Source organism: Alosa pseudoharengus, unplaced genomic scaffold (genome assembly GCF_046254945.1).
Source record: "Alosa pseudoharengus isolate Yale_2024_CS ecotype anadromous, Long Island Sound unplaced genomic scaffold, YU_APseudo_1.1 YU_APseudo_1.1_scf_10, whole genome shotgun sequence".
NCBI classification, from domain to species: Eukaryota; Metazoa; Chordata; class Actinopteri; order Clupeiformes; family Clupeidae; genus Alosa; species Alosa pseudoharengus.
In genome coordinates this window covers 29791591-29805098 of record NW_027468565.1, presented here as the reverse complement: position 1 = coordinate 29805098, position 13508 = coordinate 29791591, and the positions used below count along the sequence as shown (strand labels likewise).

General features: G+C 41.2%; 1 protein-coding gene across 1 annotated transcript; it reads left to right on the top strand.

Annotated features, from left to right (window-relative positions):
• The first annotated feature begins 361 nt into the window (after positions 1-361).
• On the top strand, positions 362-13190 carry LOC143138604 (solute carrier family 23 member 1-like). The gene is made up of 12 exons (XM_076299041.1): positions 362-409; positions 2568-2699; positions 3277-3434; positions 6689-6848; positions 8316-8497; positions 9598-9718; positions 10985-11141; positions 11452-11705; positions 11968-12132; positions 12306-12414; positions 12636-12731; positions 12928-13190. Exons 1-12 carry the CDS (start codon positions 362-364, stop codon positions 13188-13190), a joined length of 1845 nt encoding a protein of 614 aa, XP_076155156.1.
• The last annotated feature ends 318 nt before the right edge of the window (positions 13191-13508 follow it).

Sequence of the window (13508 nt, the reverse complement as noted above, 5' to 3'; positions counted from 1 at the left end):
TTCTCTCTCTTTTCCTCCCCTCCTCTCTTTCTTTCTTCTTCTTCTCTCTATCTCTTACTCTAACCCTGCCCCACAACCACTCCCATTTATTCAGTCACTCTCTGTTTTGGTTTTCTCTCTGCACTCCTTCTTTTCCCTCTTCTCACTTGCACATATTGACTCTCTCTCTCTCATGCTCCCTCCCTCCCTTTCTCTTTCACTATCTATCTCTCCCTTTTCCTGTCTCATTCACACACTCCCTCCCTCTCTCTCTCTCTCTCTCTCTCTCTCTCTCTCTCGCTCTAACTCATAAGGGTCTAGGAGTAGGCCTATCAGAGTTCACTCGTGGTTAGGAGTTTGTCCTGCACTCTATGTGGACCTAATGGCTCCTGACAAGGAAAGCAATGGACTGGACAACTTTGCCTTTGCAGTGAGTAGGAAAACCATTCATTACGACATGTATGACAAGGCCTTAAAATGGCAATCCTCAAGACATTCGACTGTTAAAGAACCAAAGTGTACATTCATTTGGATGATAAAGGTGATTTATATTTGAGAGTCTGTAAGCTGAACGCTGCTTGGCTGGTGAGCTCTGTTAAAAGCACTTAGCTTTACTTGTTGTCAGAGGAACGTGAGTGTTCTAGAGAGCTCTTGTCCAGTATTAGGGGGTTTAGGAGGGGTGTTTTTGAAAGCTGCAGTAAAATCTGGAGTGTGTTTCAAATCGATTGTTTCACTAAAAAGGCTAACATAAAGGAGACTTAGTAAAAATGATGCCCTTTACCCATGTGATCAGCCCGAGAACTTTTGTTTTGGTAGCAGCAACAGACCTCCTTACCTGGCACTGAGTCATTCAGTGAACAACTGTTCCTTTTTTTAAAACTACACTCTTGTTTTATTATGTCTATGTCTTCCTCAATCTCTCTCATGTATCTCTATTTATTTAATTTTTGATTTTTTTTGTTCTACTGCATTTAATCATAAAAGCCCTTCTAGTCTAGGGACATGTGTTGAAAATTAGCATTAGCTATAAACACATGCATCAGATAACTGTTTTCAGTTTGTCTATGTATACTGTATTTGTCCCTATTAAATAAATATATTTTATTAGTAGTAAATAATAAAGTATAGATTATGAATATGTTTAATATCAATAGTTGCACTTCAGAATATATGTGAACTGTTTGAGTATGAAAGTATTTTTTCACATTAAAATTCAATTGAGTCATGGGTCACTTGTATAATTAGTATGATCTTCAGTGACCATCTACTTGTTGAAACAGGTGTAAATGTGTTGTAATCACACACTTGCAATAAAACCACAGTGTTGTGGGTATGTCTTGTCAGTAAATTAACTGGTCTTTGAGAGCATTATAATAACTGTATGGCTACCCATCTGTTTATAAATCATTTCCGCTTGAGTTACCTCTTCTGAAGAGTTTGGTAAAAGGACCCACAGGCTGTTAATGGTGGCAATAAGGAGTTATGAAATCATTCTTATCTCTCATTCTTCACACTAGACAGTAAAACACACTGACCCTCACAATCTTTCACTGATCCTCACTCTCCATTTATCGCTGCACATGTGTGTGTGTGTGTGTGTGTGTGTGTGTGTGTGAATGTATTGGTTTGTTTGTGTGTGTGTGTGTGTGTGTGTGTGTGGAATTCTTTGTTTGTGCAATGCTTGGATGTACCTTATGCCCAGATGTAGCTGTCTGAGGTCACCATCATTCCATTTTTATGTAGGGCTTGTAATAGAAACTATTAGGTGAAATTCTCACCAGACAAAGCAGTAGCTGTGCACTGACAAGCTAAAGGCTTGTGTGGTGTTAGATTGTAGGCCTCCACTGTAGGATCTGTACAGAGTTCTATCTATTCTTTTGTCACTCTTGAGGAAAAAAACCCTAAGTTCTCAACTCTGATGCTAGAAATTGAACAATTAAAACATCCTCCAGGACAGGGACACCCTGACTGAAAGCAACACAAAGACATTGACACGCATACCTTCACTGCATAATGGTGTGATATGTTTTGACCCCTGAGGGTCACCTAGGGTGTGTCCACTATGTGGGAACAGCGGTGTGAGTGAGACGGCGAGTGCGAGGGTCGACCAGCTACTGGTTGGGCTGGTGTTACATCACAAGTTATCATGAGTTGTCATGTGATGTCATCTGACATCGTCCGGGGTTCGCCTCACAGCCATCTACCCGGCTGCTGCTTGCTAGTGCATCTCATTCTTGGGGGCTCAAGCAAAAAGGCTTGCACGCATACATTGTATCTGTTATCTGAAAACTCTGGACATTTAACTGACCATCTTTGTTCAACAGCGGTTTAAATACCCTGGCCACCTGAACTTTGGATTGCTATGGAACATCATTATAAGGATGGGTGGCAAATTGCAAAGTGGAAAATCACGCTAGTTAGTGTTACTACTGTTTGGTATTGTAATTGTATTGCTCAGTTTTTTTTTTGTGTGTGATTTAATTTGAACACCTTTATGTGCATTTCTCTCTCTCACTGTGTGCAGAATTACAGTGTGTTGGTTATTGAGTGTTGTTCTAAAGTTCTGAAATCTCTTTCCTGCACTACAGGTGGATGGAGCAGAACATTTCTATGAAATCCCAGAAGGCAAAGCTCTGTCTGGGGAGAACGACAGGAACAAGCTCGTCTACTGTGTGACGGACGTCCCTCCGTGGTACCTCTGCATTATCCTGGGAATTCAGGTACGAGGCATCGGGGAGCCATAGCATTTTTGGTACACACCATGGTACACACCATGTGCGTGCCTTGAGACCCAGAAATGGCAAAGGGTCCACAGGGTGACTAATTGATTAGATTTGTGAATGAGTAATTGATTAGATTGAAGCAACTAGCCCACAAATATGCTCCACATCTCTCAAAGAAAATCCTGACCTGGGGAATTATTACTGCTGTATGCGATGATATAAAAATGGATTTAATGTTACATTAGTTAATATCATTGGGTATTTTTTCCCAATTTATTTATTGAGGACATGCAAGGCCTCTGCTCTTAAGATTCAGTCTGAAACCTCCATAAAGGACACATTCAGTAATTTTAGTTGTGTATTAGCCGGGTAGATCTGCTTTTGTCCTGCAGCATACTGTGGTCTTTGTTTTTTGTTTGTTTTTGTTTTGCCTCTAAACATACAGTATATTTGCTTCTTCCTTGTGCTCTTTCTCTCTCTCCCTAAATCTCTGTTCTATCTCCATCTCTCCTTCTCTCCCTTCCTCTTTCTCTCCTTTCCTCCCTCCCTTCCTCTCTCTTGTTCTCTCCTTCAGCATTGCCTGACTGCGTTTGGAGGGATCATAGCCATCCCGCTGATCCTGTCACAGGGCCTGTGCCTTCAGCATGACGGTCTGACCCAGAGCCACCTCATCAGCACCATCTTCTTCGTCTCAGGGCTTTGCACACTACTCCAGGTCATATTTGGAATCAGGTGATACAGACACGCACGCACACACACACACACAAGCATGCACGCAAACACACACATGCACACACAGAAAGGTCTTCTTTTATCTTTAGAGATGTCTGAAATGTACATGAATTGTGAGGATTAGTCAGGTGTGTGTGTGTGTGTGTGTGTGTGTGTGTGTAAGGATGAGGTCGGCTGAGACTTTGATGTTGTATACTGATAATTAATCAGTAATTTATTGACAGAATTATACAATAAGCCTTTGCATGACTACCCTGATGATTAGTAGTGTAAAGATAGAAGACATGCGTGAACAAGCCCATTCAGAGATGCTTGGCTCATTACAACAGTAAAGCGGGGATCACACTGACCAGCGGCAAGCACAAGGGTTTTTTTGTTTGTAATACCACGGCAGCTGAATGGTTGACACCACCAGCGTTGCGCTCGTGATATAGGAGCTGATCGTTGAACTTAAAGACTTGTAATTTCAGGCAATCAATGTCAGTTTGATGTATCCTAGGAACGTTTCAGGCATTCTGACCAATCAAAGCAGTAAAATGTTTTATGGGAGTGAAACGTTTTTTTTCCGCTGTACAGAAATTAGTACTTAAAAGATAAGACAATCGTTTAATTATCTCACAATGGAGAAACGTGGATTGTTTCAGCAGCAAACATGACAGCAAATATATAATTTACAAGTAGGGCATGTACCTGTACCTGCACATGAACAACAACAACAACAACAACAACAACAACACACAACACATCATCAGGGTAGCCACTACTGCACACTACTTGGACATGTATTTGGCCATGTACATGGTCACGTATATGTTCATGTACAACAACAACAACATCAACAACAGGGGTTTCACTACTGCCCACAGGTATTGCACATATGTAAGGATAAGGAGGGAAATACGAAAAAGGTTAATTTAACGTCTAAAGTACAAATAAACTTGCCACTTCAACATTTCCAGTGTGATTCCTTATGCCAGTACCTGCATTCATGATGATAGCAGCTTGTAGCTGCTGGTATTGAACTCCGAAAGACAGCAGCATCTATTCAAAGGTCAAATACAGTTTATGAATAGAAAGTAAATTTTGTGAGACTAATCCTCTTGTGATTGGAGGTGAAAATAACTTTTTGTCCAAATACCAGAACTGTGTGTATTTGCACTGAACAGTCTTATCTGTCAAAAGACAGTGAATTAATTTTTGTCAGTTGAGTAGATAAGTGAGATGAGCACAATCACATTCATGGTCAGACTGTCCAGGGGTTTGACCTCAGAAAACCACTGTCCAGAAACTTCAAAAATGTAGGTCAAGTATATTCTACAGCATGGTCCTCCTTTTTCAATAAGCCCCATGTTATGATAAGCTAAACCCAATTGTGTGTGTGTGTGTGTGTGTGTGTGCATATGTGTGATGTTTGTCCCAGTGACCTTAAAAAAATGCGTATATACACATATAAGACCCATATGTGTTTAAAAGAGGCAAACTCTAACAAGTTTGCCAGTTCCACAAACACAGACATGTCCAGCAACGTGACAGTTCTCATTTTTGTTCAAAACACACAACACTAATAATTTTAGGAGACTTTTATAGTAAATCAAGAACATACAGAATATTAACATTCACAGAGCAGCACTGTTTTCAGTTTTGCGGTCCCTGTACAAGTCTTTATCGGCAGGCCAAAGAAATTTTGTATCCAGTGTACCAACAACTCAGTTTGGGCACAGAAAGCTACAAAACTCAAAGTGCCTGCATCAGTCAGATGCTTGAACATTGAGATTGAACTCGTTGTGCAGTACTGTATTGCAGAGGCCCCAGCAGAGGTCTACCCTTGCATTGGCTGGAGTCTTAAATAGGATTAGGGTGGAATTTTGAACCTTATTAGAGCAGAATCTTGTGCCTTGTAATTCCAAATTCCGTAAGCTTGTCCTGAGTGGGTTTGTGTTCCGTTGTGACAATGTGGAGATGGTGGCAGTGTAAACAGTGAGGTAGCTGTAGTCGGAAAAGGGCATGTTGGTTTTTATCAGCTGATAGGAATTTCATATCAATATGAATACTGTGGATAGCGGGAAGATGGGTATGGATGGTGGGAGTATTTTAGATTTACATCAGTAATAAAGGAATAAGCAGAGAGCCATAACAAAGTGCAAAATAATGTAGAAATAATAGATAAAGTTGTTCTGTACACTAACCTTGCTCACAGCAAATCTTCATAATGGTTTGACCTAAAATAGATGTGTGCTGTGAAGTGCACATTATATAAAGAAGTTTACTTTTGGTCAAAACAATTGTAATATAGATTCCATATTAAAATGCAGGTCCTAAAAGGTGAATCATTGTGTTGGATTCCTTCTAGCTCTCCATCTGAAGCACTCAGGAGTGCCAGCACACTGCATTAACCTTTAGGAATCTTGATTGGACAGTAATGGCAGCTCACATCTCTTCACGGGATTTGAATCAGCTGGCTTCTTAGTGCTTTAAATCTGATCTCCAAAAACAATGTGGCCTGATTCACATGAGTGGGGTCAGGGACGGTCAGCCCACAGAGTTCACTATGCCTGCACTTTCTTCTTTCTCAAAGAACCCTTTTCATGTCAAAGTATCTAAAATGGACATGCATAGAAGGCTTGGCTGTTCAGTAGACTGGAGACCCTCACACCTTGAAGGGCTTGGATAAATTAGGCTCTGCTTGGTTCCATGTGATGCTGGCTCTGTGTTGGACATTTTAGGTCAAGCCATTTAAGGCCAGGATTTTAAAATGTTACCCATCTAAAGTTCATGAGCATGGCAGTCCACTAAGATGGTGAATTCTCCCTGAGTTTGTATCTTTAAAATGTTGCTTTTTTCAGTACAGCGACCAAATGAGAGCCTTTTGTAGAACACCTATTAAATCACAGGACAACCAGTGCTATACAGTGCTACATATGTGAAGCACATGCTACAAAAAACAATCTGTGCTATGGATGATTTACCAGCGTAGCAGCCCTGACAAGATGAGTTGTAGATATTATGTTTCACTTGCAAGTTTTCTGCTTTGATACAAGCACTCCATCTTATTTATTAAATGTGCTAATCCTTAACTGATTCCATTATTTTAGTCAGAGACACTGATGAATGTTGAATGTGATTATATGGTACCTGGTCCTGCACATGTGTGAGCGTCTCCATTAAGTTGATAACAGGAGGGTCCACCAACACTGCCTTCATGTAAAGATGCCTTGTGATTGGCTAATTCGGCTGTTCTGCCATTGTTCTGAAAGGTTGCCGATTCTGCAGGGCGGGACGTTCACTCTTCTGGCGCCTTCCATGGCCCTGCTGTCCATGCCAGAGTGGGCGTGCCCAGCCTGGACCCAGAATGCCACGCTGGTCAACACCTCGTCTCCCATCTTCATCCAAGTCTGGCAGAGCCGCATGCAAGTCGTAAGTATTCAAGCGTTAAAGTTCAAATTAAAGTTATTGGTTAAAGTTGACTGGTATTTAGCAGATGCTCTTCCCCTAAGCGACATTTACTTGTAAGAGCGGGTTTAGGAATTGAACCCGAGTTGACTGAGTGTAAGCGGATGACGTTACCACTGCTCCACCATGCATTAGGTCATTAGGTTTGTTGGTATGCAGACACCCATGTGTGGGTTGATGCTGCCAAACAAATAAAGACAAGTGAAAAGACATTAAATGGACAAAATAATATTAATTCTGATTGTAGACATTTGAAAGCCTTTATGCAACTTTAAAATGTTCCATGTAAACTATGAACCTGAGCTCGCATTTTTGCAATTAACCATTTCAACCCTTTGAAGAGTAGGACTACAATCACAAATGTTTGATGATGGTTCTTCTCAGAGAAACACAGCTTTACTAAGGTTTTATGTATTCCTGAGACAAAGACTTGATAATCAAATAACAGTAGACTTATAATTGCCCCTGATCCTAGTCAGGTGTAGATGGTAAATGGTGGTCTCACACTTACACTCACATTACTTACCTGCACATTCATCCAGAGCAATTTGGGGTTCCATGTCTTGCTCTCTCATCCAAAGTAAAGGGTCGATTCTTAGTGTGAGAAAATGTTAAAGATTAACTTCAGAAGTGCTAAAAACTAAATAGATGTGACTAGGCTCTGAACATAAAGAAAAAGCAGTAGCACATTCCTGGCAATGAGACAAAGTTAAAGAGGCACTAGGCCACTGGAGTAAAAAAAGAAACTTAGCTGCCGTGCTACACGGCATGGCACAACTGAAGCGTTCCATTTGCCAAGCGTAAACATGATTTTAGAAGACTCGAATGTCTGGTGTAGTGCTCCCATGGTGTAGCCAGTTCCACTTATTATAATGGAAGCCAATTGTTGCAGCATACGCTCTGCAAACAAAACACTTACGTTGTGCGCCCGGTTTAACCTGAGATTGTAACCCTAGAATCGTAACAGAGTCTGTGTTCTTCCAGTTTAATTTAACCACTGTTTAATACCTCATTCAGTAGATCACCTAAACTGATGGAACTATGCATTAATAATTTTTTATAACGATCAAAAACACTAAACATATTGCATGCAAACAAAATTGGGTTTGGCTGAATTGTAGTGTCTGCTAAATTAATAAATATAAATATCTACTAGGCTTAACATAGCTTTTATCTTAGCTTTCAATTTACATGAGACAGAAAAAGCATTGAGGAAGACAAATAATATAAGAATGAAATTAAATGAAACAACACTGGCTCTTTAGAATATGTGGATGGTGTGGTGTTAATCAGTATTAGACATTTCTAATAGAATAATCAAATGTGTGTGTGTTGTCTGTCTGTGTGTGTCTGGGTCTGTGTGTGTGTTGTCTGTCTGTGTGTGTGTGTGTGTGTGTGTGTGTGTGTGTGTGTGTGTGTGTTCTCCCCCAGCTGCAGGGCTCCATCATGGTGGGCTCCCTCTTCCAGGTCGTGGTGGGCTTCTCAGGCCTCATCGGGCTCTTCATGCGTTTCATCGGGCCCCTCACCATCGCTCCCACTATCTCTCTCATCGGCCTCTCGCTCTACGACTCGGCCGGCATGAACGCAGGCAACCACTGGGGCATCGCAGCCATGTAGGTAACACATTATAGCAGCTTTTTTTGTTTCCATGCAACATAGTACCTCATTTGTTTTCATGCAAAAAAAAACCTTAGTTGGGTGTCTTATTTTGGCCCTTATAAGAACCCTTAAATGTCCTATTTCCATGTCACAAAATAAACTGTAAAGACCACTTTGTAGATCAAGGTTAGATTTATTTCAAAGTTATCATAATGTAAGGAACTTGTACTTTTTTAGCTGACTCATGGAGAACCTTTTATCCATGTACTCAACTGTTAAGTTGCAAGTTGCTTTGGGTTGGGAAAATTAAATAACTTATAAAGTGTTAAGACGTCACTTTACAAACCACTGGCACAACTGGTAGTGGTGGAAGGTGTCTGTGTTTGCGTCTCTTCACGTGTTGCTGAAGTATAACAATTTCTGAAAGAATGCTTTCGCAGAAAAATCTAATTAATCTCACTCAATTTATTTTAGAAAGATATCCAGCATTAATCGCTGCCATGTTCATGCAACATTACTATAAGTAGTAGGCCCACGGTCTCAGACATATCTTTGGAACCCTACAGCTTGTTTAAGACAAATGCCTTACTAACCATTTATTACTGGTCCAAGAATCTAAAAGTAGTGTCTGGACTGGATTTCACCACGGCTGGTCTAGATTCAGGCATGCGCCACATATACAACTAGTTACTAGTCGTTACGTCCCTCCATTGCCCTGTGGTGGCACTGTTTCCTATTGTCTACCTTTGGTTGCTGTATCCTAATTGTCTGCAGGTGAGCCCTTTTGCGGGTTGGCACAGCCAGCCCTTTTAAAGCACGCCAGCCCTTGACTTCAGGGGGAGACTGGTTTTGGACAGATCAAAGTTCAGAATCAAGAAAAGAACCAAAAATCAGTGATTCAAAGTCCACTGACATTTGTAATTACCGGTAGCTTGCAGCTTTATCTAATAATTCTGATCAGCAGGAATCCATGAATCAGAGTAATACCATTTAAGCCCTTTTGTTTTAGAAACTGAGTAACAAGACTTAGAGAACCTTTAAGGTTAGGGAATAAAGACCCGATAGACAACAAGGGTAATACTATTTAACACCCCTTTTCTTTGTTCCCTTAAAGGACTACCTGCATGATCGTCCTGTTCTCTCAGTACCTCCGACACATTCCAGTGCCGTTTCCCACCTACAGCAAAACCAAGAAGTTTCACACATCCAAGATGTACATTTTTCAGATTCTTCCTGTAAGTCAGTAATTAAAGATCACATTCACTCTCCCTTCTCATTCAAAGAGAAGTGTACATTCCTAGTGTGAGAAAATGTTAAATATTAACTTCAGAAGTGCTAAAAACTAAACAGATATGACTAAGCTCTGAACATAAAGAAGAGGCAGTAGCACATTCCTGGAAAAAAAACAAAGCTAAAGGTAGTAAAAGGAAGTAGAATTCTACAGAACAGACTGTGTTCTAATCTTATTAACTGAGTGGCACTGTTTGAATACCTCCCTTCACACAGATTATTTAAAGCTGACGGAACTAGCCAGAAGTACAAATACTGAACTGACAGAGGATTTCAGATAGATCATTTGAATACCTATATAATACTCATTACATCTATTCCTAAAAAAGGTTTAGAAGGGCTGTCAGATTTGTATACAATCTGAACTGATAATGGCATTACTTAGAGAACAAAAGCAGCTGTCATTAAAGTGTAACTCCGGAGTAAAAACAACCTAGGGTCAACTTTGCATTTGCATTATCAGAGTGATGCTAACAGGGAAAGGTGGCACATTGCTATTTTTTACCACTAACAATACTCAAAATAAGAAGTATTGTAAACTTTGAAAGTGCAGAGAGATTATAAGACTCATATTTGTAGAAGACAATTCCATGGCTTCCTGGTCTGGTATTGTAAAATCAGCAGGGACATTCAGTCAAATCAGTGCTGTGCAGATCTGGCTAAACCTATGGCATGTTTATATTGAAAGATTCAGCCAGATCTGCACAGTGCTGCAAGATCAAACGTGCCCACTGATTTGACGATACCAAACCAGGAAGCCATGGAATTTTCTTCCTAATGATACAGGTTTTGTTATAACCTCTCTGTATACTTTCAAAGTTTATAATACTTCAGTTTGTAGAAGCCCTCAAAACACTACCACAGAAGTGTAATTATATTTTGAGCATTGTTAGTGGTATAGCGACGTGGCACCTTGCCCTGTTGGCATCACTGTAAGCCCATTCAGTGATGCAAATAAACGGTCTTGCTTAAAACACCACCAATTAACGTAAAACAAAAGTTTGAAGTTGTTAACTACTATAAATAGACCCTAGGTTGTTTTTACTCCGGAGTTACACTTTAAATACATCATGGTCTATTGGCACAATTTGCTTTGCACACTTCACATGCTATAAATACAGATTAAATCTCCAAATTAGTACCTCACTGTAGCATTTAATCTTCTGAAGTAAAGCTATTTCATGTGGGTGTGCATCTTTAATATCCTGTAGGTGCTCCTTGGCATCACGCTCTCCTGGCTGATCTGCTACATTCTCACCGTCACCAACGTCCTGCCCTCTGACTCCTCCCAATACGGCTACTTGGCACGCACCGACATCAAGGGAGACGTCATAGGCCGGGCACCTTGGTTCACCTTTCCATACCCAGGTACTGATGCCAGCGAACAATCAACCCTCAGGACGAGTTGTTAACAGCCTTGATTAGTTTGTAGTAATCACTCTCACATGTGCTTGAGGAAATGGATTATTATATGTTTGATCAGCATTTATTGATGCTTTAACGCTTTTTGATACTGTTTAACCGATTTGTATAAATACAGAGGTTCTTTCACAGATTTGTGGATGGATACAAAGGCACATGCTCTGCTAATGATAGATGCATTGTTCTTTGGCCAAAAAAAATGAATAATTACAATAGCGTTTTAAATCCTCTGATATAATCCTCATTCTTTCCTCAGGGCAGTGGGGGCTGCCAACTGTGAGCTTGGCTGGTGTGTTTGGGATCCTAGCAGGGGTGATATCCTCCATGATTGAATCTGTGGGCGACTACCATGCATGTGCCCGCCTCTCTGGGGCCCCTCCTCCACCTAAACATGCCATCAACCGGGGCATTGGCATGGAGGGCTTAGGGTGCCTGCTGGCTGGGGCCTGGGGAACAGGCAACGGAACCACGTCCTACAGCGAGAACGTGGGGGCCCTCGGCATCACCAAGGTGTGAGACTGAAAGAGGGTTGAGCCGGCTATACTGACTAAGATTATTAATATGGGACGGTGGGGTGTTTCTCATTCTCTTTAAATGTTGACAGCATTTATGAAGCTCATTTCCCAGACAATGAGATAAGACTTTGTCAGATTTTCTCAGAACTTTGAGTTAGACAAAGCACTATTGCATAACTCAGCATAATGCTTTAGAATGGGTTGAACCATGATCTTCTAATGTATATGAATAACATGGAGTTGTCATTTTTGTCCAGGTGGGCAGTAGGAGTGTGATCATTGCCAGTGGTTTCCTAATGATCATCATGGGCGTCTTTGGGAAAATCGGAGCCATATTTACTACGATCCCCACGCCTGTAATCGGAGGCATGTTCCTGGTCATGTTCGGAGTCATAGCCGCTGCGGGAGTGTCCAACCTCCAGGTGAGCTGCCCTCAGCTGAAATCATGGCAATGTTACGCATAATGAAGACTAGTTCGCTTTCATGCAGATCATGCAGCAGGGTCTATTCATGACAATAATGGGAAATTCTGTTTTATTAAGAGTAATGGGAGAGGTATGGTGGTCATGTGCCTGTGGTCATGTGTTTCTTACAGTACGCTGATATGAACTCCTCGCGCAACATTTTCATCTTCGGCTTCTCCATGTTCACTGGACTGGTCATTCCCAACTGGATATTCAAAAACCCCACAGCCATCGCGACAGGTAAAAATTTTGATCGTGATTATTTTTCCTGCATTGCAGCTTACTTTTCAATTTTTAAGGAAATACTGTCCTAGACGCTAGAACATGAACAAGTAGAGGTGTATGTTGTATGCATGTTTAGGGCTTAGGGCAATTAAGGCTGTTACTATAAAACCAGGAATATCTTTATGCGGATGATAAGAAAGTGCACACAAGTGAAAACGCTTCTGTGTCCACTGCAGGGATAGTTGTGATTGACCAGGTGCTGCTGGTGCTGCTGACCACCAGTATGTTTGTTGGGGGTTTCTTTGGGTTCATCCTGGACAACACCATTCCAGGTAAGTCTCCTTAAAGCCACTGTGTAGTTTTAGACCTATCCAATAAGCATGATCTGCAATGTGAATACCTTCTCTTGATGGCATTTTGTAGCTGAATAACCAATTCATTGGATTATGGGATTCCTTAGAATCCTTTAAAACAACATTATACTGTACATTTTTCATTTGTCCCTCCCTTCCTGCCTGTCCCACACAGGGACCAAACGTGAGCGGGGCATCATCGCATGGAACAAAGCTCACGAGGAGGACTCGAATGTCACCATTGAAAGCGACGAGGTGTACGGCCTGCCCTTTAACCTTAGTGCCCGCCTGTCCTCCATGTCCTTTATGCGCTTCATCCCCTTCTGCCCATACCACAGCCCATCTGCGTGCACCCCTGAGAGCTCGGACACGCTGGACGTCCTCAAGGAAGCTGCCAAGAAGGACTCCACACATATCATTGCTTCAGTGGGCCTATAATGGCTATGGCTCCCCCCTGTGTGGGCTGCTATGGCAACTCAGGCAGCTGACTGGGAAGTTCAATTCTGCTTGAAAGGATCCCTGGTCCAATGTGTTTAACTTAGTATCGATGGCATATTTTGTACTGCTTTTAGAGTTTTTTTTATCCTTCATGGACAATTGCCAAGTTTGTGTCCTGGCATTATAGAATGTTGTTTTGAATGTAAAGTGAAAGTGAATTTCCCATTCAATTTACTTTTTGTCTTTCCTCAGCATAAAAATATATACTATACTGTACCTTTTTTATTTAAAGTTACTTCTACACTATACAAATCATTT

Coding starts and splice junctions, on each gene's coding strand:
- LOC143138604 (XM_076299041.1), top strand. CDS start 362: ATGGCTCCTGACAAGGAAAGCAATGGACTGGACAACTTTGCCTTTGCA. Junction 2,700..3,276: donor GCATTATCCTGGGAATTCAG/GTACGAGGCATC, acceptor TCTCTCCTTCAG/CATTGCCTGACTGCGTTTGG. Junction 12,732..12,927: donor CCTGGACAACACCATTCCAG/GTAAGTCTCCTT, acceptor TGTCCCACACAG/GGACCAAACGTGAGCGGGGC.